This window comes from Dryobates pubescens (genome assembly GCF_014839835.1).
Source record: "Dryobates pubescens isolate bDryPub1 chromosome 41 unlocalized genomic scaffold, bDryPub1.pri SUPER_41_unloc_1, whole genome shotgun sequence".
Lineage (NCBI taxonomy): Eukaryota > Metazoa > Chordata > Aves > Piciformes > Picidae > Dryobates > Dryobates pubescens.
In genome coordinates, this window is record NW_026530685.1 from 579,160 (window position 1) to 599,828 (window position 20,669).

At 65.0% G+C, this 20,669-nt stretch overlaps 1 protein-coding gene across 1 annotated transcript; it reads left to right on the forward strand.

The window, feature by feature from the left end:
• The first annotated feature begins 1,023 nt into the window (after window positions 1-1,023).
• Window positions 1,024-19,465, forward strand: KCNN3 (potassium calcium-activated channel subfamily N member 3). The gene is made up of 8 exons (XM_054179166.1): window positions 1,024-1,877; window positions 4,860-4,955; window positions 9,107-9,525; window positions 14,550-14,691; window positions 16,711-16,821; window positions 17,831-17,958; window positions 18,081-18,150; window positions 19,063-19,465. The coding sequence occupies exons 1-8, from the start codon at window positions 1,149-1,151 to the stop codon at window positions 19,357-19,359; spliced, it is 1,992 nt and encodes a 663-aa protein (XP_054035141.1). The 5' UTR covers window positions 1,024-1,148; the 3' UTR covers window positions 19,360-19,465.
• The last annotated feature ends 1,204 nt before the right edge of the window (window positions 19,466-20,669 follow it).

Below are 20,669 nucleotides of genomic sequence, written 5' to 3' on the forward strand. Positions count from 1 at the left end.
GTGGCATCCCCACCCCCTCCCCTCGTGCCTTGTGCCAGCCCTCCCTGCCTGGCCAATAAAGCTCTGCCGGGGACCACCTCTGCCGCCCTGCCTCTCTCTCATTTCCCTGGGTGGCACCGACACACGTGGCCAGGTGGCATGGGCAATGCCCTCCTGGCTGTGCCCCCCCCCCGCCCCCAGTCCCCAGCTTTGGGGAGGGAGAGGGTAGAGGGGCAGCTTAATTCCCTCTGCCTGGGCAGGGGGTCAGCAGCTGGGTGCTGCCTGGTCTGCTTCAGTGGACTTCCAACAGCCAATTCCCTGTGGCTTATCCACTTCCCAAGCTGCTCCTCTCCCACAACAGCTGGGCACATCTGGATGGGGGGGGGGAAGAAGTCATTGGAGGAGGGGCTGTGAGAAAAAGGATGCTGGGCTGGGGAGGGGGATGAAGGCCTTTATCCCATTCCCCCCTCCAGACCCCATCATTGTGGGGGTACAGCATTGACACCCCCACCTCCTACCTTGGGGACAATCCCTCCCCCCAGTCCCCCATCCCACCCCCTCCAGTTGCCACCAGCAGTCTCCAGTTCCCCAGGGGTCTGCTGGGGTTTATGTATGGCTGGGAGGCAGCCCCTGGAGGTGGGGGTGGGTCTGGGGGCTAGAGGGGGCTGCCCAGGGTCCCCTCTATGGTGCTTCAATCCCCTCCATCGACGGGAAGCTCGGTGGGTGCGGGGGGTGGTCTCCAGGGGAGGGTGGGTGGGCGGAACCGGTGCGGGATCGTTGGTGATTTGTAGTCCACCGGAGAGCACCGACGGCCGGTACCGGCGGTTCGCAGCTGTACCGGCCGTCGGTGCTCCTCGGTGGACTACAAATCCCGAACGACCCCGCAGAGATGCAGGAACCGGGGGCGCGGGGGGGGTGGGATACGAAGCGGGGAGCGGGCGGGGATGATGTCAGCCTGCGGGGAGCCCCGGCGCGGCCAATGGCGCGGCGGGGCCGGGCCAGCGGCGGCGGCGGCGGCGGCGGGGGCGGCGGCGGCGGCGGCGGTGGCGGCGGCGGCGGGCGACGGTGGTAGCGGCGAGCGCTCGGCGCCCATTCATGATCCAGCTTGCGGGGCCGGTGACCGGTAAAGCGGAGCCGGTGCCCGGTAAAACGGCGCCGGTGCCGCCGTTATGGAAACATCGGGGCATCTCCACGATTCGGGCGTGGGGGACCTGGAGGAGGACGGTCGGTGTCCCTGCCCCTTACCGGGGGATGAACGGACACCGGCACCGGCACCGCCGCCTCCCGCCGCCTTGCCGCCGCTCCAGCACAGCCTGTTGCACTCCTCGCCCGGGTCGTTACGGGCCCCTCCTCCTCCTCCCGCCGCCCCCGCCGCCCTCCACCCTTCCTCCCGCCACGGCAGCCAGCTCAACCTCGGCGACCACCCGGCGGGCTCCGGGGTGGGGAGCGGCAAACACCGGCAGCCCAGCCCCTTGGTTCACCGACGGGACAGCAACCCCTTCACCGAGATCGCCATGAGCTCCTGCAAGTACAGCGGGGGGGTGATGAAACCTCTCAGCCGCCTCAGCGCATCCCGCAGGAACCTCATCGAGGCCGAACCGGAGGCTCAACCTTTGCAGCTTTTCGGGGCCACCGGACCCCCGGAGATCGTCGTCTCACGGGAGGACAACCACGCGCCCGCCGCCCACCGCCCCGACCGCCCTCCGGCCCGCCCGGCCCCGGCCGCTTTTGCCAAGGGGCCCAAGCGCAAAGCACAGAACATTGGGTACCGGCTGGGGCACCGCCGGGCACTCTTCGAGAAGAGGAAGCGGCTGAGCGACTACGCTCTCATCTTCGGCATGTTTGGCATCGTCGTCATGGTCATCGAGACCGAGCTGTCCTGGGGGCTCTACTCCAAGGTACTGGTGGGTCCAGGGCGGTGGGCATAAGGATGGTGCCCGATGGGGCGAGCGCGGAGCCGGTTGCGTCCCGCGGGATAAGGACGGAGCCGTTCGCCCCATCCCGTGTGGGACCGGGAGGGGCAGCACCGGCTGGCCGGGGACCGACGGGACGGCCCCGGCGGCCTTCCGGGGACGCCGCTCCCGCAGGTGTCAACCGCGGCGACACCGTTGGCCTGGGTGGGGGCCACCGGGACCACGTGCCCGGCTGCTGGGTGCCAGGGTGGGCGCTGCACCGGAGCTGCCCCATGTGCCAGCAGCACCGAGGGCTGAGCCGCTGGGCTCTGTGGTGCCCGCGGCTGGGCCCTCCTGAGGGCACCGTGCCCTCAGCGGTGCGGCGGAGCCCACTCCCTCCTTCCTCCTCCTCCTCCTCCTCCACACCCCTTTCTTCCCTTCTTTTTTTGTTCTTTTTCCTTCTGTTTTTTCCCAGGACGGGGCCTTTTATTTATAATCTTCCTCCCCCCCCCCCCCTCCAGCCGCCCCTTCCAGCTCCTGCTCCCGGGCTGAGCTGGTTGGCAGCGATATGAATAACTCTTTGTATAGACATCTGTCATGTTATTTATACCTATCCACAGCGGCATCGGCACCCGGCAAGGGCATGCGTGGCACCCATGGGCGTCAGCGGGACGGGGCCGGTAGGGTCCCCGTGCCACACGGTGCCCGCTGGGTGGAAGGGAAGAGGGAGAGCGGTGGGAAGGGGCTGCTCCGCTCGCCTCTTCCTGCCATTATCCGGCACGGGCGGCGGCGCGGGTGGAGGAGGAGGCGACGGAGCTGGAGCAGGTGGAAGGAGGGAGGAAGGGAGGGATGTGGTTGGGGGGTCCCACGGGGTGTGTGTGGGGCACCCCGCTGCCCCCCCGTGGAGGTTGCCTGGTCAGCGAAAGGGGGGCTCGCAAGCCCCGGCTGCCTGCAGCGGGTGGGGGGAGAGCTGCCGGCAGCGGCTGCCGCCGCTCCGGGTGAGGCAGGGGGATGTGGATGCTGAGCCTGCATCCCTGACCCCCCTGCTGAGGAGGAGGAGGAGGAGGAAGCTTCGCTTTGTTCCACTGCCGGAGCCTCTTTCCCTGGCGGCTCCCTCTCCCCTTTTGACCGTGCCAAGGCCAAATCTCTGCCCGCTCCTGTGCCCGCTACCTGTTGAGCCACATCCTCCTTTGCTGGGCTCCCTGGGCCCTCGTGGTTGGCACCGGGGAGGGACCAACTGCCCTCACCAAGCTGCTGGCACCGCCGCTGCCATCCTTCGCTTAGCCCCCGGCACGCCGAGCTGCTGTGTCAGCTGGGGAAGACCCCCCTCCCCCCCCGTGAGTCAGCGCTGCCGCCGTGCCGCCGCCGTGCCACCGACCCCTGCCCTGGCACCTGCCGCCATGCCCCTGCCAACAACCGCAGGGTACAGGGAGGGGGAGGAGGGTTCCCTGGCTCCCAGCTGCCCCGAGCTGCTTCTAAATCCCCTCCGGCAGGGCTGTGGCCGTGAGCAAAGGAGCAGCTGTCGTGTTGGTGCTGCCGGCCCTGGCACAGCTCCGGCCCTGGCACGCCTCCAGCTCTGGCAAAACCACGGCGTGCTCCGGAGAGTGCCGGAGCTGAGCCGGAAAGCCAGGATGCTGGAGGCTGTTTTTCGCCTGTCCCTTGAGTCTTGGGCAGGATGGGGGCCTCCCTTGCTTCCCAGAACTTCACGCAGCCTGCTTGGCACCACCGCGGTGCTGCCAGCGGGGGGGATGGGGGCACGGGAGGGTCGCTGGGTCCCCGGGAGGCGCAGCCGCCGCGCTGGCGGCGGCTGCGCCTCCCGGGGGACCCAGCGACCCTCTGAGGTCTTGGTGCTTTTGGCAGGCAGGATTAGGCGTGTTGGCACAACCCCCCCCGTGCCAGGCTTTGCCTATGAATAGCCTTGGCACTTCTCTCGGCACCAGCCCCAGCCATTATATCCACACAATTGCGTGGCCGGAGCCAAGTCGTTAACAATGCGCCGCCGCCTCCGCGGCAAATAGTCCCTTTCTCCGTGCCGAAAAGACCCCCGCAGGGACGAAGGAACACGAGGAAGGGGGAGGGGGAAGAGGGAGAGGAGGGAGGCTGAAGGCAGCCCGGCAAGCCGAGGATGGCGGTGCCCTAGAGGTGCCAAGTCTCAGCGTGCCACAAGCATGCCAGGGGTGGGGGAAGGCTCTGTGTGCCGTCAGTGTGCAGGGGCTTGGCAGGCTGGTATGGGGTGGGTTGGTGAGGAGAGAAAGCAGTTGGTGAAGGGTTGCCAGGGCTTGGTGGCTTTCCTGGCACCGGTGGGGCTGGAGCGTGGCATTGGCAGCTTGCTTAATGGGGTCTGGGGGGGAGGGAGCCCAGGGGAGGGGGAGGCTGAACCTTGCTCTTCCCAGTGGGGTCCTGGGGAGCAACCACTTTGGCCTCCAGTGGACGAGGGGCTGGTTTAATCTACGCCGAGCTAATTAGCAGGAGGGTCTAATTAGGCCATCCCTGAGGGTGCCATGGGGTTGGGTTGAGGTGCCAGGGGTTGGGGGTCCCCAGGGAGGGGAGGCTGTGGGGTTCCACCTGGGGAATCAGACTGCAAGTATATTTTGGAATGAGGACTGCTCTGGCTGGTGGTGCCCAGGGTGCTGGTGGTGCCCAGGGTGCTGGTGGTGCTGGTGGTGCCCAGGGTGCTGGTGGTGCCCAGGGTGCTGGTGGTGCTGGTGGTGCCCACGGTGCTGGCAGTGCCCATGGTGCTTGGTGCTACTGGTGCTGCACATGGTGGTGCCCACGGTGCTGCCCACGGTGCTGGTGGTGCCCTCACTGCCTTGCTGAACTGCTCAGGGTGGGAGCTGGGGCATCCAAAGTGCCCATGGAGGAGGAGGAGGCAAAGAGCCGTGGGGGGCAGCATCTCCCTGGGCACACAGAACTCAGCGCTGCAGCCATCCCCAGCGGGGTCCTGTGGGCACTGCCCCCTCTAACACCTGCCCTTCTCTCCCCTTGCAGGACTCCATGTTCTCCTTGGCCCTGAAATGCCTCATCAGCCTCTCCACCGTCATCCTGCTGGGCCTCATCATTGCCTACCACACACGGGAGGTGCAGGTAGGTCCCGGCGTTGGCGACGCCGAGCGAGGGGCTGCCAGGCTGGGTGGCTGTGTAGTGGGGGGAGAGGGGGCTACGGGGGTTTGCCAACCGCCCCGGTGGGATGTGGTTCCTGAGCTCACAGCCTGCAAGGAGCCTCCTCCTGCTATGCCAGGTTGTCTGGGGGGCAGAGAAGGCGGTCGGGGGGCACGGGGGAAGGGTCTGGCCGGGCACAGAGCTGCTGGTGGCTGGGGGGAGGCTGCAGGCAGGAAGGGTTTGGAGCAGCCGAGGTGCCAAGGAAAGCTGTGAAACGCTTTGCTAATCAGGGGCTGCCCACTCTCTTCCTCCCTGCCTGCCCTGGCTTTGCTGGGAAGTGGAAAGGCTCTCAGTTCGCTCCCGGAAGGCTTCGCTTCCCTGCGGGCTCCGGCTCCGGCTCCGTGCCGATGTGCCTTGGAGACCGGAGGAGCAAACGCCTGGGCAGGAGAAGGAACATCCTGGCAAAGGGGCACCCAAACCCCAGCTCTGAGTGCCCATTGTTGGTCTGCACCTAAGATCCTACCTCACCCTGCTGAAGGGGGAGGGTGGAGGCTGATCCTTTGCTCCCTGCTTGTCCCCTGCCCTCAAGGGACCTTCCCCGGAGCCACCCCGCGGGCTCTGCGCAGGGACCGAGCCCGGGGCAGGGTTGCTCAAAGCAAATATTTGTCAGGTTTGGGCTTTGCTGCAATATTTTTCCCTGGCTGGGGGTCAGCCAGGCTGGGCTGTGGCTGGTGCTTGCCAGCTTCCTCTGCTTGTTGTTGTTGGGAGCAGGTTGTGCACACACGAGGCCAGCCCAGCGCCACGGGGCTGCCCACGGCTGGGGTTCCCACTGCACCTCACCAGCGTCCAGCCCCAGCTGCCCTGCTGGTCACCCTGACAGGGATGAGAGTGAGAGAGGTTTGAGCTGGTTTGCTGTGGACAAAGCCTGGCTGGCTGCTGATCACCCCTGGTGTCTCTGAGGTGCTTATGAAGGGATTGGTGATAATCCAGCTGGGTTTGGGAGCTGCAAATCCTCAGCTTCTCTGCCCTCCTGCCCAAGGGGGGGCTGTGCTCACCTTGCCATGGCACTGCTAGGCCTCCCTGACCTCCAGGAGAGACCCAACAGCAGCCTCAGCCTCTTCCCTCAGCACTGTGTTGAATCCTTTGCAGCCCTTCCCATGCCTCAGTTTCTCTGGTCTGTCCCTTCCCTCGCTGGCACTTGCTGGGTTGGCACAGTGAGGTCATCAGGGCATCCCTGTGCCCATCACTCACCAGCCAGGGCTGCAGGTGGCCAAGGTCCTCCTGCCCTCCCTGGCCTCCCAGCTCTGCTCTCTGCTGCTGTTAATTGCCTGAGTCACTTCGTTAGGCTGCTGGGTCCTGCCCTCCCTGTGCCCTGCCCTCCCTGTGCCCGCAGGCAGAGGCACTGGGCTCAGTGGTCTGCCCCCTGGGGCAGGGTCTGCCCCTTCTGCAGTGCCCCAGGATGATGTGGAGCATGGAATCATCAGCTGGGATGTGTCGGAAGGGACCTTAAAGGTCATCTTATCCCCAACCCGCCCCCCACGGACACGATGCAGCCCAGTGCCAGCAAGGCTCCCAGTGCCAGCTGGGGGGCTTGAAGGGGCACAGCTCTTCTCACCCCTGCTCTCGGGGGTGCCCAGGGCTCTCGGTGGCATTAGTTAGGTGAAGCTTTTTTCCTTCTTTCCCCTCCACGTGGCTTCCGAGGAGCTCTCCTTGCGCTGGGCTCGGCCGGAGCCGCCGCGTCCGACCTGCCTGCTCCTGGCCGGCTGCAGCCGGCGGTGCTGAGCACGCTGGGGATGCCCCCGCTGGGTACCGCTGGACCGTGCTGGGGGTTTCCATGGCAACCCGCAGCGCTGCGCCTGCAGGTGCTTGGGCTGAGAGGGGTTGGCGCAGGGAGAACCTGCCTGAGCCTCCTCCTCCTCGCTCCCTCCCTCCCTTCCTTCCTTCCTCCCCTCCCCTGACGCTTTGCTCCTTCCCTTCCCCGAGCCGGCCCGGAGCAGACGCCCCAGAGGCAGGCAGGAGAGAAGGTTCTCTGCCTCTTTCCTCTCGCTAATTCCTCTATTTTTAACACCCTTTTCCAGGAAGGGAAGGGCTGGCAGCCTGCTGCCTGCCTGAGGATCTCCCCTGACAGCTTGGAGCATTCCTCTTTTTTATATATATATATATAAACAAGTTCTGAAACAAAGCAGCTCGGAAGGAGCTTTCCCGACACAAAAGGAGGTGGCCACCGACGGCCGCTCCGTGACTCAGCCTTGGCAGGCCGGGGCTGGCCCCAGGGGACAGCGCCGTGTGCCCTGCCTGGCACAGGTGCATCGGGGGGCCCACGGCGAGGGTTGTGCCCGGGCACGGTGCCAGCCGGGGCTGTGCTCCCGGGCGGTGCTGGGCTGGAGTGGCTGCGGGGAGCTCCCGGCCCCGGGGTGAGCCGGTGCCACTCTGTGCTTCGCAGGGTCGAGGACACCCCGGTGAGAGTGGCACCAGCTGCCACATCCCCCTTGGATCCCTTCCCGGCGGTGCCTTTGCCAAGTGCTGCTCGTGGAGAGTGCCCTGAGGGTGTCCCCCACGGTGGCACCGGCGTCCCTCTCACACCAGGGCCACAGAGGCCGGGCAGGGAGGGTGACCCCAGGGGTCTGCCGATGTCCCCCCAGCTCCTGCAGAGACCCCAACTCCATCTGAAGGGTGGGAGAGCAGCTGGCACCCAGCATGGACTGGCGGTTGCCATGGCAACCAGACCCCATTGCCTGCCAGCAGCCAGGGGCGCGATGCCAGTCCTCCTCCCCGCCCCCCCCCCCAGAGTTACCCTGGCACTGGGGGCACAGTGGCTGCTGGTGGCACTGGTGCAGCTCCAGCAAAGGGGCTGGGGTGGCTCTGTGGTACCACAGCTCCCTCGACTCAGTGCCCCAGGCCTGGAGGCTGTGCCAGGAGTGGGTCAGAGTGAGGTTTCCCCAGGCTGGGCCTGGGTCTGCACTCAAGGCTGGGTACCCTGAAGCTCCCTGGGGTGCCCCCAGCTCTGTGGCCATCCCCTGGGCAGTGCAGAGGAGGGGATGCTGAAGGCTCATTCCCACTTTTTCCTTCCCCAGCCATCCCTCAGCCTCCTGGCTGAAGCCATTCCTGGCTCTGCAGGCCTGGGGTGTTGCTTGCCCAAAGCTGCCCGTGGTGGGGGGTGCTGGGGTGTGGGGCTGGGGTAGGTGATTCTCCCCCTCTGCTCTGGTGAGACCTCACCTGGAGCATTGTGCCCCTATGACAGGAAGGGTCTGGAGGTGCTGGCAGGAGGAGCAGAGGGCTGGAGCTGCTCTGCTATGGAGACAGCCTGAGAGAGTTGGGGTTGTGCAGCCTGGAGAGGAGAAGGCTCCCAGGAGACCTTCTGGTGGCCTCCCAGGATCTGAAGGGGGCTACAAGAAAGCTGGGGAGGGACTTTTGAGGGTGTCAGGGAGGGATAGGACTGGGGGGGATGGAGCAAAACCAGAAGTGAGGAGATCCAGATTGGATGTGAGGAAGAAGTTCTTCCCCAGGAGGGTGATGAGAGCCTGGCACAGGCTGCCCAGGGAGGTGGTGGAAGGCTCAGCCCTGGAGGTTTTGAAGGCCAGGCTGGAGGTGGCTGTGAGCAACCTGCTGTGGTGTGAGGTGTCAGGGCTGGAAGGGACCTCAAGGATCCTCTACTTCCAAGACCCCTGCCATGGCCAGGGACACAACCTGGTTAATTCCATTCCATTCCATTCCATTCCATTCCATTCCATCCCATCCCATTCCATTCCTTCACCTCCTACTAGATCATAGAATCAGAGTCATAGAATCAGTCACGGAATGGTCAGGGTTGGAAAGGATCTCAGGGACCCTCCAGTTCCAACCCCCCCTGCCGTGGCCAGGGAGGCCTCACTCTACATCAGGCTGCTCCGAGCCACATCCAGCCTGGCCTTAAAACCCCTCCAGGGTTTCCATTTGCTTCCAGCTGAGCTGCTCTGGCAAATTCCGTGTTGGAGGGGTGGTGGTGGGGTGGGGTGTGTGGGTGTGTGTGTGGGGTGTGTGTGTGTGTGGGGTGTGTGTGTATGGGTCTGTGTGGGGGTGAATTTTCAACCCACCACAGGGGCAGAGCTTTGTGACCCTGTGGGTTTTGCCTCCTTCCCTCCCCCTGCTGCGGGCAGCTCTTTGTGATCGACAACGGGGCGGACGACTGGCGGATAGCCATGACCTACGAGCGCATCCTCTACATCAGCCTGGAGATGCTGGTCTGTGCCATCCACCCCATCCCTGGGGAGTACAAATTTTTCTGGACAGCTCGCCTGGCCTTTTCCTACACCCCTTCCCGGGCAGAGGCGGACGTGGACATCATCCTCTCCATCCCCATGTTCCTGAGGCTCTACCTGATCGCCAGGGTGATGCTGCTGCACAGCAAGCTCTTCACCGACGCCTCCTCGCGCAGCATCGGCGCCCTCAACAAGATCAACTTCAACACTCGCTTCGTCATGAAGACCCTCATGACCATCTGCCCCGGCACCGTGCTGCTGGTCTTCAGCATCTCCCTCTGGATCATCGCCGCCTGGACGGTTCGGGTGTGCGAGAGGTGAGGGGAAAGGGGGGGGAGCAGGCCTGGAGGAGAGGTGGGGTGGGGCGAGAGAGGGCTTGGGGTGTGAGGTGGTTTGGGGTGAGAGATGGGTTGGGATTGCAGTGGTTTGGGGTGAGAGATGGGTTGGGATCTGCAGTGGTTTGGGGTGAGAGAAGGTTTGGGATCTGCAGTGGTTTGGGGTGAGAGATGGTTTGGGATGCTCAGTGGTTTGGGATTGGTCAATGGTTTGGGACTGGTCAATGGTTTGGGATTGGTCAATGGCTTGGGATGCTCAGTGGCTTGGGATCCACAGTGGTTTGGGATGTTCAGTGGTTTGGGATGAGAGATGAACTGCGATGAGAGATGATTTGGGGTGAGGGATGGTTTGGGGTGAAAGATGGTTTGGGATGCTCAATGGTTTGGGATCTGCAGTGGTTTGGGATCTGCAGTATCTGGGGATGCTCAGTGATTTGGGATGTCAATGGCTTGGCATGCTCAGTGGCTTGGGATCTACAGTGGTTTGGGATGCTCAGTGGCTTGGGATCTACAGTGGTTTGGGATGCTCAATGGTTTGGGATGTCAATGGTTTAGGATGAGAGATGGCTTTGGGATGTCAGTGGCTTGGCACGCTCAATGGTTTGGGATGCTGAATGGTTTGGGATGCTGAATGGTTTGGGATGCTGAATGGTTTGGGATGCTCAGTGGCTTGGGATGCTTGGTGAAGCTGTGATGTCCCACCACCCTGTGGGAGTGATGGAGGGATGTGGGGGCTTGGCATCTATGGGTTCCCTTCAACCAGCCCCCATCATGGGCAGGATGCCCAGGGATAGCCCTGGGGACAGGCAGGATGCCCAGCTGAGGGCACAGTGTACAGTGCCAGCTGACATGGGAGTGCCAGGAGGGCAGGTGGGGGACAGAGGCAGTGGCAGTAGCTGGGGGGGCTGGTGGTGCTGCCAAGCTGGCAGTGGCTGGCTCAGGCTCTGGCAACGCTGTGAGCCACTGCCATGACAACACTGTGGTGACAAACCCACTGCCGGATGGCATCACACTGGCATCGGCACTCGGAGCGAGGGTTGCTGTGGCGACCGGCGCCGGTGGGCACCGCCGAGCCTCCCTCTCCTGGGGTCCTGCCAGCACCCCTCTGCCCCCTGAGGGGAGCTTTAGTGGAGCTCCCCCAGCCCTCCCAGGGCTGTTCTGGGAAGGTTTCTCCCCAGCTGTGCTGCGAGGTGCAGGTGGTGCCCATCTATCCCGGGGCAAGGGGAGCAGCTCCCTCACAGGGGGTCCTGTGTCCTGTCCCGGTTGGGAGCTTCGGTGGAGCTCCCCCAGCCCTCCCTGTGCTACGAGGTGCATGTGGTGCCCATCCGTCCCAGGGCAAGGGGAGCAGCTCCCTCACAGGGGGTCCTGTGTCCTGTCCCAGCAGGGAGCTTCGGTGGAGCTCCCCCAGCCCTCCCTGTGCTACGAGGCGCAGGTGGTGCCCATCTATCCCGGGGCAAGGGGAGCAGCTCCCTCACAGGGGGTCCTGTGTCCTGTCCCAGCAGGGAGCTTCGGTGGAGCTCCCCCAGCCCTCTCAGGGCTGTTCTGGGAAGGTCTCTCCCCAGCTGCGCTGCCAGGTTCTGGCGGTGCCCACCCAGAGGGCAGCTCCCTCGCAGGGTTTCCTGTGTCGCTGTCCCCAGGAGGCTGAGCTGGGTGCTGTGCCAGGCTCAGGACAGCGCCGGTGCTGTGGATTTTGTGTTTGTGGATCAAGTGAAGCAGGAGGAATCCCTGGGACTTGCTGCAGCAGCTTTGTGCCATCCTCGGAGCCGAGCTGCGAGGATTCGCACCTCCCACACCGCGGCGTCCCCTGGGACACCCAGTTTGCTTCTGGGAGGGCTCTTGCGAGGCAGGAGGAAGGCCACTCCTCCTCTTCCTCGGGGCAGGGTTTTGTGGTCACCCCCAGGAATGGCTTTGAGCTGGGAGAGGAGGAAGAAATTCTCTCGGGTGAGAGTGGGGGAGACCCTGGAACAGGTTGCCCCAGGGGGGTTGTGGCTGCCCCCTCCCTGGAGGTGTTCCAGGCCAGGCTGGGATGAGGCTTAGAGCAACCTGGGCTGGTGGGAGGTGTCCCTGCCCGTGGCAGGGGGCTTGGAACAGGCTGAGCTTTGAAGCCCCTTCCAACCCAACCCACTCTGCGGAGGGGCAGCTGTGGGGTGTGGTGGCAGCGAGGCTGAGCCCCAACGCCGAGGCTGCTTCAGCAGCTTCTGCAGGCTGCTGCCTTCCGGCCGCCCTTAACGATGCTCTCAGGATGTGCTGGAGAGCTCCTCCGGAGCTGCCTAATTGTGTTTGGGAGATGCTCATTTGTGCCTCTGAAAGGAGCAGCAGGGCGGGCAGGCTCCCCGGGGGACAGGCTGGGGCTTGGATGCTGCACCTTCGGCGGGGTGGGGGAGGCTTGGGCTGGCAAATGCCAGGGAAATAGCGAACCGAATGTGTGCCCCCCCGAGAGATGACGCAAAGGAGGCTCTGCCCGGCACTGGCACCGCAGCCACCACCCTGCTGCCACCTCTCTCTGCCTCTGGAGGGACACACACGGACCCGGGGACAGGCTGCTGGCTGGGCTTGGGGACACAGAGCCCGGGGAACCGTGGCACAGTTTCGTGCCCAAGGGATCCGCCATCCCTGGGCACACCCCGGTGCCACCCAGGGCAAGTCCCCCTCAATGGCAGGGTGCTGAAGCAGCTCTTGGAAAGCCTGTTGTGGGTGGTGGCACCGTCCCCCAGGCATCACCTGCTGGCACCTCAGAGGGGTGGGCGCCACTCCAAGGTGTAGTCGCCAGGCTGGGGTGGCACACGGGTGGCACACATCTCCCCAGCAGCCGTCGGGCTGCTCTGGGGCCCGCTGCCACCAGCATGGTGGCTGCTGGGCACCCTCCCGTGCGTGCTGGGGGGCTGCAGCACGCCGGGAGGCAGTGAGTCGCTTAGCAACCTCGCCCTGCCGCCACGCAGAGCTGCCTGCGGTGCCAGCAGCGCTGCCGGCCCTGCCCGCCGGCGCCTGGCACGTGTGCCCGCACGGGTGCCCGCACGTGCAGCCAGCCCCACTCCCCGGGGGTGAGGCTGCAGCCAGCCCCACAGCCCCCAGCTGCTGCCGCCCGGACTGGAGGGGTCGGTTTGGCCCGGCCGGTGATGCCACAGCCCCTGGCATGGCCCTGGCACGGCATCGGCCAGGGTGCTGTGTGGGGCAGCTCTGCTGGTGGGCAGTGGCTGTGCCTTTGGTGGGGGCAGGTGGATGAGGGAGTGATGGAAGGCAGTGCTGGGGGCTGACAGGTAGGGGCAGCCCTTGGCATGGGCAGGCAGCCCCTCTCCTGCCTGTGCCAGCCGCGGTGTGTGCCAGCCCCTCTTGTGTATCAGCTCCAAGTGCTTCCTGGTGCTGTGACCCCTTTGCCCAGCAAGATGCTCCTGAGGGCATCCCCACGGCTGGGATGTGCTGGGCTTAGCCTTTCCCAGGGCAACATGGCATAGGGACGGGGAGTGCTGCTGGCACCAGGGTTGGGCAGCCCTGTGTGGCTGCAGAGACTGGCACTGCCTCCTCTGGGCAACCCTGCAGCAGCTCTCACCATGGGTCTGGAGCACAGCTGGTGAGGAGCGGTTGAGGGACTTGGGGTTGTTCACCCCGGAGAAGAGGAGGCTGAGGGGAGACCTCCTGGCTCTCTACACCTCCCTGAAAGGAGGTTGGAGCCAGGTGGGGGTTGGGCTCTTGTGCCAAGGAAGGAGGGACAGGACAAGAGGAAAGGGACTCAAGTTGCCCCAGGGAAAGTTTAGGTTGGATGTGAGGAACAATTTCTGCCCCTTGAGGCTTGTGCCCAAGCCTGGCCCAGGCTGCCCAGGGCGGTGGTGAAGTCCCCATCCCTGGAGGGGTTGCCAAGCCCCCGGAGCTGGGGTGCTGAGGGCCATGCAGTGGTGGTGCTGGGGCAGTGCTGGGTTGAGGGTTGGACTCCATAGTCTGAAAGGTCTCTTCCAACCCAAACCATTCTGTGATGCTGTGCTGGGGGCACTTTGTGCTGCAGCAGGATCCCATTCAAGTCCTCACTTACTCGGGGCTGGGGGAGGAACGTTGCAGAAGAGGAGACAACCCAAAGTGCTGCGGGAGCGAGGAGCTGGGATGGACTGGGTGGGATTGCCAAGAGCTCCATCTGGTTTCCCTCTCCTGGTTTCATGAGGAGGCTGGGAGCAGCCTGCTGGGAAGAGAGGGATGCTGCGAGCACCCTCGGTGCCCATGGTCCTGCCCCTGGCAGGGCAAAGGCGCTGCTCACCCCGGGGCTCGGAGCAGGGCCCGGAGGCAGCGCCGCATCCACTCGGGGAGCATCCCCTGAGGACCATCCCCGCACGGCTCAGGACTGGAGAGTCCTCAGCAGCTGGGCGGCAGCCAGGGCCCCGGTTGCATGTTTGCCGGAAGAGGCTCAGCGGCTGCCGTGGCGGTCAGGGCGGTCGTGACCTCGCAGCTCGGCGGGGATGAGGCCGGGGAAGGTTTTGCAGCGTCCCCGGGGCCGCCGCCGCCGCTCCAGGTGCGCTCCGTCTGCGGCGTGTGAAGCGCTCCCGGGCGCCGTCCGGCAGCCAAGGACATGCCGGAGGCTTGGCAGCAACCCCTTGCCGGGGCTCTGTGTCCCCCTCCCGGGGGTAGTTCAGGGGGGAAACCGCGGCCGCGGGGGGGATGCGGAGGAGGCTGCTGCCGGCGGCTCTGGCCCTGCTCAAGCCGCAGCTGTTTCTGCCATCAGCAGGCTCCCACCGCCGCGCCGCGCAGCGCCCGGGGGACCGAGGGATGTGGTGACAGGTCTGAGGGAAAGCAGAAGCCCTTCCCGTGGCGTTTCTGGCTCCGGTTTGCTCCGTGAGAGTTTTCCTGTGCCAGGAGTTGCGCAAGGGCCGCTGCCGGGGGGCGTCCTGCGGCGCTCAGCTCCGCTCCCCCCGCGGCGCAGCGCAGCCGCCCTGCTCGGCTTCGTCCCTGCGGCTCCCCCACAGCTGTCCCCATCCCCCCTCCATCCCCTGCTGTGACACCGATGCCTGTGTCTCTTTGGCAAGGTACCACGACCAGCAGGACGTCACCAGCAACTTCCTGGGTGCCATGTGGCTCATCTCCATCACCTTCCTCTCCATTGGCTACGGGGATATGGTGCCACACACCTACTGCGGGAAGGGAGTCTGTCTGCTCACTGGCATCATGGTAAGGGCCGTGCCGAGCCGGGCAGCTGTCCCCTGGGCTCTGCCGAGCCCTGTGGTGGCAGCAGGGCCACCAGGTTTTCCCAGCTGGTCCCATGCATGAGGTGTGGTGGCTTCAGCTCGGAGGTCTCACAGCCTGGGGGCTGCTTGAGCTGCTGCTGCGGCTCCTGGGAGCACAGCAAGTGGCAGACGCTGTGGTTTGGCTGGGGAGGTGGTGGTGCAGGCTGGGTGGGTCCCTGCCTGGCATCTGGGGCACAGTGTGGGACGCCCAACCAGTCCCCAGGAGTGAATGCAGAGTGGATTTGAGCCTGTGTTGGGTGAGGGAGAGGGGAGCCAGACATCAGCAGGGTCAGGGGTGTCCCCAAGGGCTCCTGAGCATCCCTTGGCTGTCCCTGTTCACACCACCTGACATCCATCACCCAGAGCCATCCCAACTGCTGCTGGCTCCTGCTGGAAGGCTGGGACCAGCTGGGAGCCCTCTGCCTGCCGGCATCACCTCACTGCTGCAGCTTCATTTCCTCACGGCCGAAAGGTCACCATCCGGAGGGGCCCCTGAGACGTCCCAGCCCGAGAGGCTCTCCAGCAGTGCCCGAGGGCCCTCCAGCCCCAGCTCCTCCACGGAGCCCCTCAGCAGCCCAAGCTCTGCCCAGCTCCAGGCCCTTGGGATGGATCCATCCCACTCTGCAGCTGGCACCTGGCACCAGCTGGGCTCCGCTGGGTGCCCCACGAGAGCTGTCAGGTTATCGACTGCAGATTGAATTCAGGTCTTTGATCTGGCTCGTGCCAGGGCGGGCAGCTGCCAGCCTGATGCTGCTGGTGGAAGCCAAGAGAGGGAGAAAATCCCTGCTGGGTGGAGGAGGGGGGGCACAGGGAGGCTTCTCCCAGCAGGGCAGGGGAGCAGCCACTGCTCTCAGCTGAGGGGGTCCCAGAGCTTCCCCCAGCCTGTGGTCACTTTGGTCTGAGAGCGTCTGGCAAAAGGCATCCTGCTGCTGGTGTCCTTTTGGAAGCTCAGCCCCCACACTGGGATGGGGACCCTCCCCTATGACTGTCAGGATAGGGACCCCCCCATGATGGCTGGGGGCTCCCCTGTGGCTGCTGGGATGGGAACCCCTCCATGATGGCTCGGGCTGGGGAGCTGCCCTGAGAGGAAGAGGGAAGCAATGGGAGCTGAGAGCAGGCAGCAGGAGCTTGGGGGATGCTGGAGGATTGGGCTGGGAGCAGGATGCTAATTAATGACTCTTTAATACATGGAGGAGCATTTGCCAGCGCTGGGAACCTCTGCCAGGGAGGGGGGCAGCAGAGGAGGGGGGAGCAGAGGCCTGGCACCTTCGCTTCCCAAAGGCAAATCCACTCCAGGAGCCTTTTCTGCAAGGCCAGGCCGAGAGAGCTGAGGTTATTCATCCTGGAGAAGGCTCCATGGAGACCTCCTGGAGACCTTCCAAGGCTGAGAGGAAAGCTGGGGACAGACTTTTGAGCAGGGCCTGTGGTGCCAGCACGAGGGGGGGATGGTTTGGAACTGCAAGAGGCAGATTGGGAGTGGAGAGAAGGAGGAATTGTTGATGCTGAGGGTGGGGAGAGCCTGGCCCAGGCTACCCAGGGAGGTGGGGGGTGCCCCCCTGGCTGGCAGCGTTGCAGGTCAGGCTGTTTGGGGCTGGCTGGGGATGTCCCTTGCTGACTGCAGGGGGGTTGGGCTGGAGATGAGCTTTGAAGGTCCCTTCCCACCCAACCCAGTCTGGGGTTCTGTGATTCTCTCATCACTGCTGACCTCATAAATCAGCCCCAGCCTCTGCTGTTAATTACCCAGAAGAGCAGCAGCAGCTCCAGGCCGTCCAGGCTCTCTGATGTCTCCTCATTAGGATGGTGATGAAGGGCAGGGGGAGGGAAGGGGGGGGATGGAGCCTGAGTTAATGAGGGGCTTGCAGTGGGGAGGGGTGGGGGGGATGCTGCTGTTGCCTAGGTGCTGGGAGGTGACAAAACCATTTCCCCAACTGAATGTCCCCCTCCCCTCCTCCCCCCCGTGCAGGGTGCTGGCTGCACAGCACTGGTGGTGGCTGTGGTGGCCAGGAAGCTGGAGCTGACCAAAGCTGAGAAGCACGTCCACAACTTCATGATGGACACGCAGCTGACCAAGAGGGTGAGGTGCCACCAGGGGTGGCAGGAGCTGGGCATGAGGGGTACCATGGTGGGATGAGGCTGTCAGCACCCCTGGGAGTAGATCCTGTGGGTGCCATGGTGGGATGAAGGTGTTGGCACCTCTGGGTATCATGGTGGCATGAAGGTGTCAGCACCCCTGGGTAGAGATCCTGTGGGTACCAAGGCAGGATGAAGGTGTTGGCACCTCTGGGTGTGGGTCCCGTGGGTACCACAGTGGGTTTCGGCACCACGGCCATGGATATGGATCTGCAGGGTCTGTGCCAGGCAGATGGTGGCAAACTCCTCTTGGAGTGAGCAGCAGAGCTGGGGTTTGCTGGGGTGCCTGGGGAAGCCACATCCTGGCACTGGCAGCACAGCCAGGCCCTGCCAGGAGCAGCAGATGGATGTGGGAGCCTAGCAAAGTTGGGCATCTTGGCTTTCTTCTTGAGGCAGTGGGCACAGCTCTGCACACGGGTGATGGGCACAGCCCCACATGCAGGCAGTGGGCACAGCTCTGCATACGGGTGATGGGCACAGCCCCACACGCAGGCAGTGGGCACAGCCCCACATGTGGGCAGTGGACACAGCCCCACATGTGGGCAGTGGGCACAGCTCTGCACACGGGTGATGGGCACAGCCCCACATGCAGGCAGTGGGCACAGCTCTGCATACGGGTGATGGGCACAGCCCCACACGCAGGCAGTGGGCACAGCTCCACGTGTGGGTGAGGACCCCGGCGGTGGAGCACCGGCGCGGGGTGGGATGAGGCTGCCAGCACACCGGGGACCGTCTGGAGCTCTGCCTGCCCTGGCTCCCATCGGAGCCGCCCCGCGGTCCCTCCGGAGGAGCAGGAGACGATGCGGGAGCGGAGCCAAGCGCCTCGCTCCAGCTGCCACCAGCCGAGAGCTCCTGGCACCGGCTCACGGCGGAGCCAGCCCCTGGTGTCCCGGCGGAACGCTGCCTGCCGGGGCCGGTGACCGGCGGCCAAGTGTCTCCCTCTGCTCCCGCAGATCAAGAACGCAGCAGCCAACGTCCTGCGGGAGACGTGGCTCATCTACAAGCACACCAAGCTGCTGAAGAAGATCGACCACGCCAAAGTCAGGAAGCACCAGAGGAAGTTCCTACAAGCCATTCACCAGTAAGGGACCCCCCCAGCCCCAGGGGGATGTGCCCAGCCCCCGGCACAGGGGCGCTGACCCTGCCTGCAGTTCGCTGGCGGGGAGGGACCGCAGCCCTGTCTGCGTTTTTCCTCCTCCCCAGGTTGCGCAGCGTGAAGATGGAGCAGAGGAAGCTGAGCGACCAAGCCAACACCCTGGTTGACCTCTCGAAGGCAAGTCCCCGCCGTAGACCACCCCACCCCCCTCCCCCCATCCCCTCACCCCCGCCCCCGGGCTCGGCCAGCCTGCTCCGGATGTTTCTCCTCACCGGGGAAGGGCTGCGGAGGACCTGGCTGACCGCGGGGTGCTCCGGCGCGGCAGATGTCAGCCGGGAGGAGCTGCCGTGGGATGGCTGCGGGAGGGAAAACAGACACAAGCCAAGGGCTGGGGTTGGGGGTTCCCCTTCCCCTTGCTTCCAGGAAAGGTCTTTGCCCCCTGCACCCCAGGCAGGGGAACTCTTGCTGGGCAGCACAGGGCTGGCTGCACCTTTCCCCCCTGCCTGCCCGGAGGCAGCTTTCACAGGATCCTCGAATCCCAGCGTGGCCAAGGTTGGAAGGGAGCTCTGGAGATCATCTCCTTCCAACCCCCCCTGCTCCAGCAGGGTCACCCACAGCAGCTTGCCCAGGATCACAATGGTCGAGTGGGGTTGGAAGCTCTCTGGAGAAGGAGACTCCTCAACCTCTCTGGGCAGCCTGCTCCAGGCCTCCAGCACCCTCACACCAAAGAAGTTTCTCCTCCTGCTCAGATGGAACCTCCTGGGTTCCAGTTTGTGCCCCAGGGCTCTCAGCACCTTCTCAGCCTCCACTGGGCTCTCTCCAGTCTCTGTTCAAGTGGGGAGACCAGAACTGGCCCCAGTACTCCAGATGTTGCCTCCCCAGGCCAGAGCAAAGCAGAGGGGGAGGAAAACCTCCCTTGACCTGATCATTTCAGTGTCCTAGGACAAGCCAAGCTGTTGCCTCGGTGCCCAGGGCGGGCACCTGGGTGGCTCTCGGGGCTTTGCTTGCAGGAAGGGGTTAAGGGGCTTGGCTCTGCGCGAACCCCCTCCGAGCAGCCGCGCTTGACCTCTCTGCTTGTCCCCTCGGCAGATGCAGAACGTGATGTACGACCTCATCACCGAGCTGAACGACCGCAGCGAGGACTTGGAGAAGCAGATCGGCAGCCTGGAGTCCAAGCTGGAGCAGCTGAGTGCCAGCTTCAACTCGCTGCCCCTGCTGATGGCCGACATGCTCCGGCAGCAGCAGCAGCGCCTGCTCGCCGCCGTCCTGGAGGCTCGGGGGGTCGGCGTGCCCGTGGCCACCCCCCAAACTCCTCTCTCCGAGAGCCCCATCGGGGTCAGCTCCACCTCCTTCCCCACCCCTTACACAAGCTCAAGCAGCTGCTAAGACGCAGCCCCTCGGCGCCAACCCTCCCTACCCCCTACCCACCCACGGACAGGTCCCGAGGTCTCCACGGAACTTTTCTTCTGGTCCTCGAGCCGCCGCCGCCGCTGCCGCCGCCGCCGCCAGGACCCTTCGGCCGGAGCCGGTGGGGGACCAGCAGCGCCCGAGCCCTGCTCGGAGCTTCGCCAACGCCTTGGTCTCGGGAATCGCATCCCCGTTTCAGGTGCCTCTAGACGTGGAGAAGGAAGGGGACGGGAGGTGACGCCTCGGGCGAGCCCACGCCGCGGCGTCCGGTGGCGGATGGAAAGCCCCACGCTCAATCTCAGGTCTTCACATTTGAAAACAAACCGAAACAGAACAAACCACCAAGGGAAAAAACAAAACCACACAAAACCACCGACGAGTCAGCAGCGCTGAAGCAACGGAGACACCAGAGGGAGAATCTTCCTCCCCTGCGTGCACCCCGGTGGGGAGGGGGGGGCCCGGGGCGCTCCCTTTGTCCCCTGCCCTGCTCACCATCGCGAAGCCCCCTCTGGGGCAGATGCCAACGTGGTGGTGGAGGTGGAGGCTCCTTGCACAGGCTCTGACCAACGCTGCCCAAGCTCCATCCCAGCTCCTGACCAGGACCCACACCGATCCCGCCCCCACTCCCACCACCTCTCGTTGCTGGGGTGGGTGGCAGCGTTCTGGCCGTACCCTGCCCGGGGGAAGGTTCTCCAGAGCCGTGAGTGTTTCTGCCCGGGCAGAACGAGGGAGACTTCTTCTCTCTCTGCTTCTTGGTGTCCTGCTCTGCCTGGAGCCCCGGTGTGGGAGCGGGGCCGCGGGGCCGCTGGCGAGGGGCCGGGCAGGGCGGTGGCGGTGGAGGGGCTGCGGGCCAGCCCCTGCGCTGGGGCATCGCTCGGTGCTCACATCGCCGCCTTCCCATGAGCCCGGCCCCCAGCCTTTTAGGAAGCCAGGGGGGCTCTGCTACAGCCCCAGAACTGCCGGCTGGAGACCCCCAGCAGCCTCCAGCCGCCGGCACCGGGATCGGCCGCGCCCCAGCCCCGCCGGCAGCGCCGACTCCGCCAGGGGGGGGCGGCAGGGGCTGGCTGGAGGGTGGTGCAGTGGTGGGGGCTGCTTCATCTGTTTAAAACAAAGCCCATGGCCTTCGTGCTGCTTCTGCTGGGTTTGGTGGGGATCGGCAGCACCATCCGGTGCCACCTGCGTGACGGTGCCAGCGCCTGGCATATAGCCCCCGCCTGCCAAACCCTGGGATGGGTTGGTTTGGAAGGCAACTTTAAAGCTCATCCAGGCCAACCCCGCTGCGTCCAGCA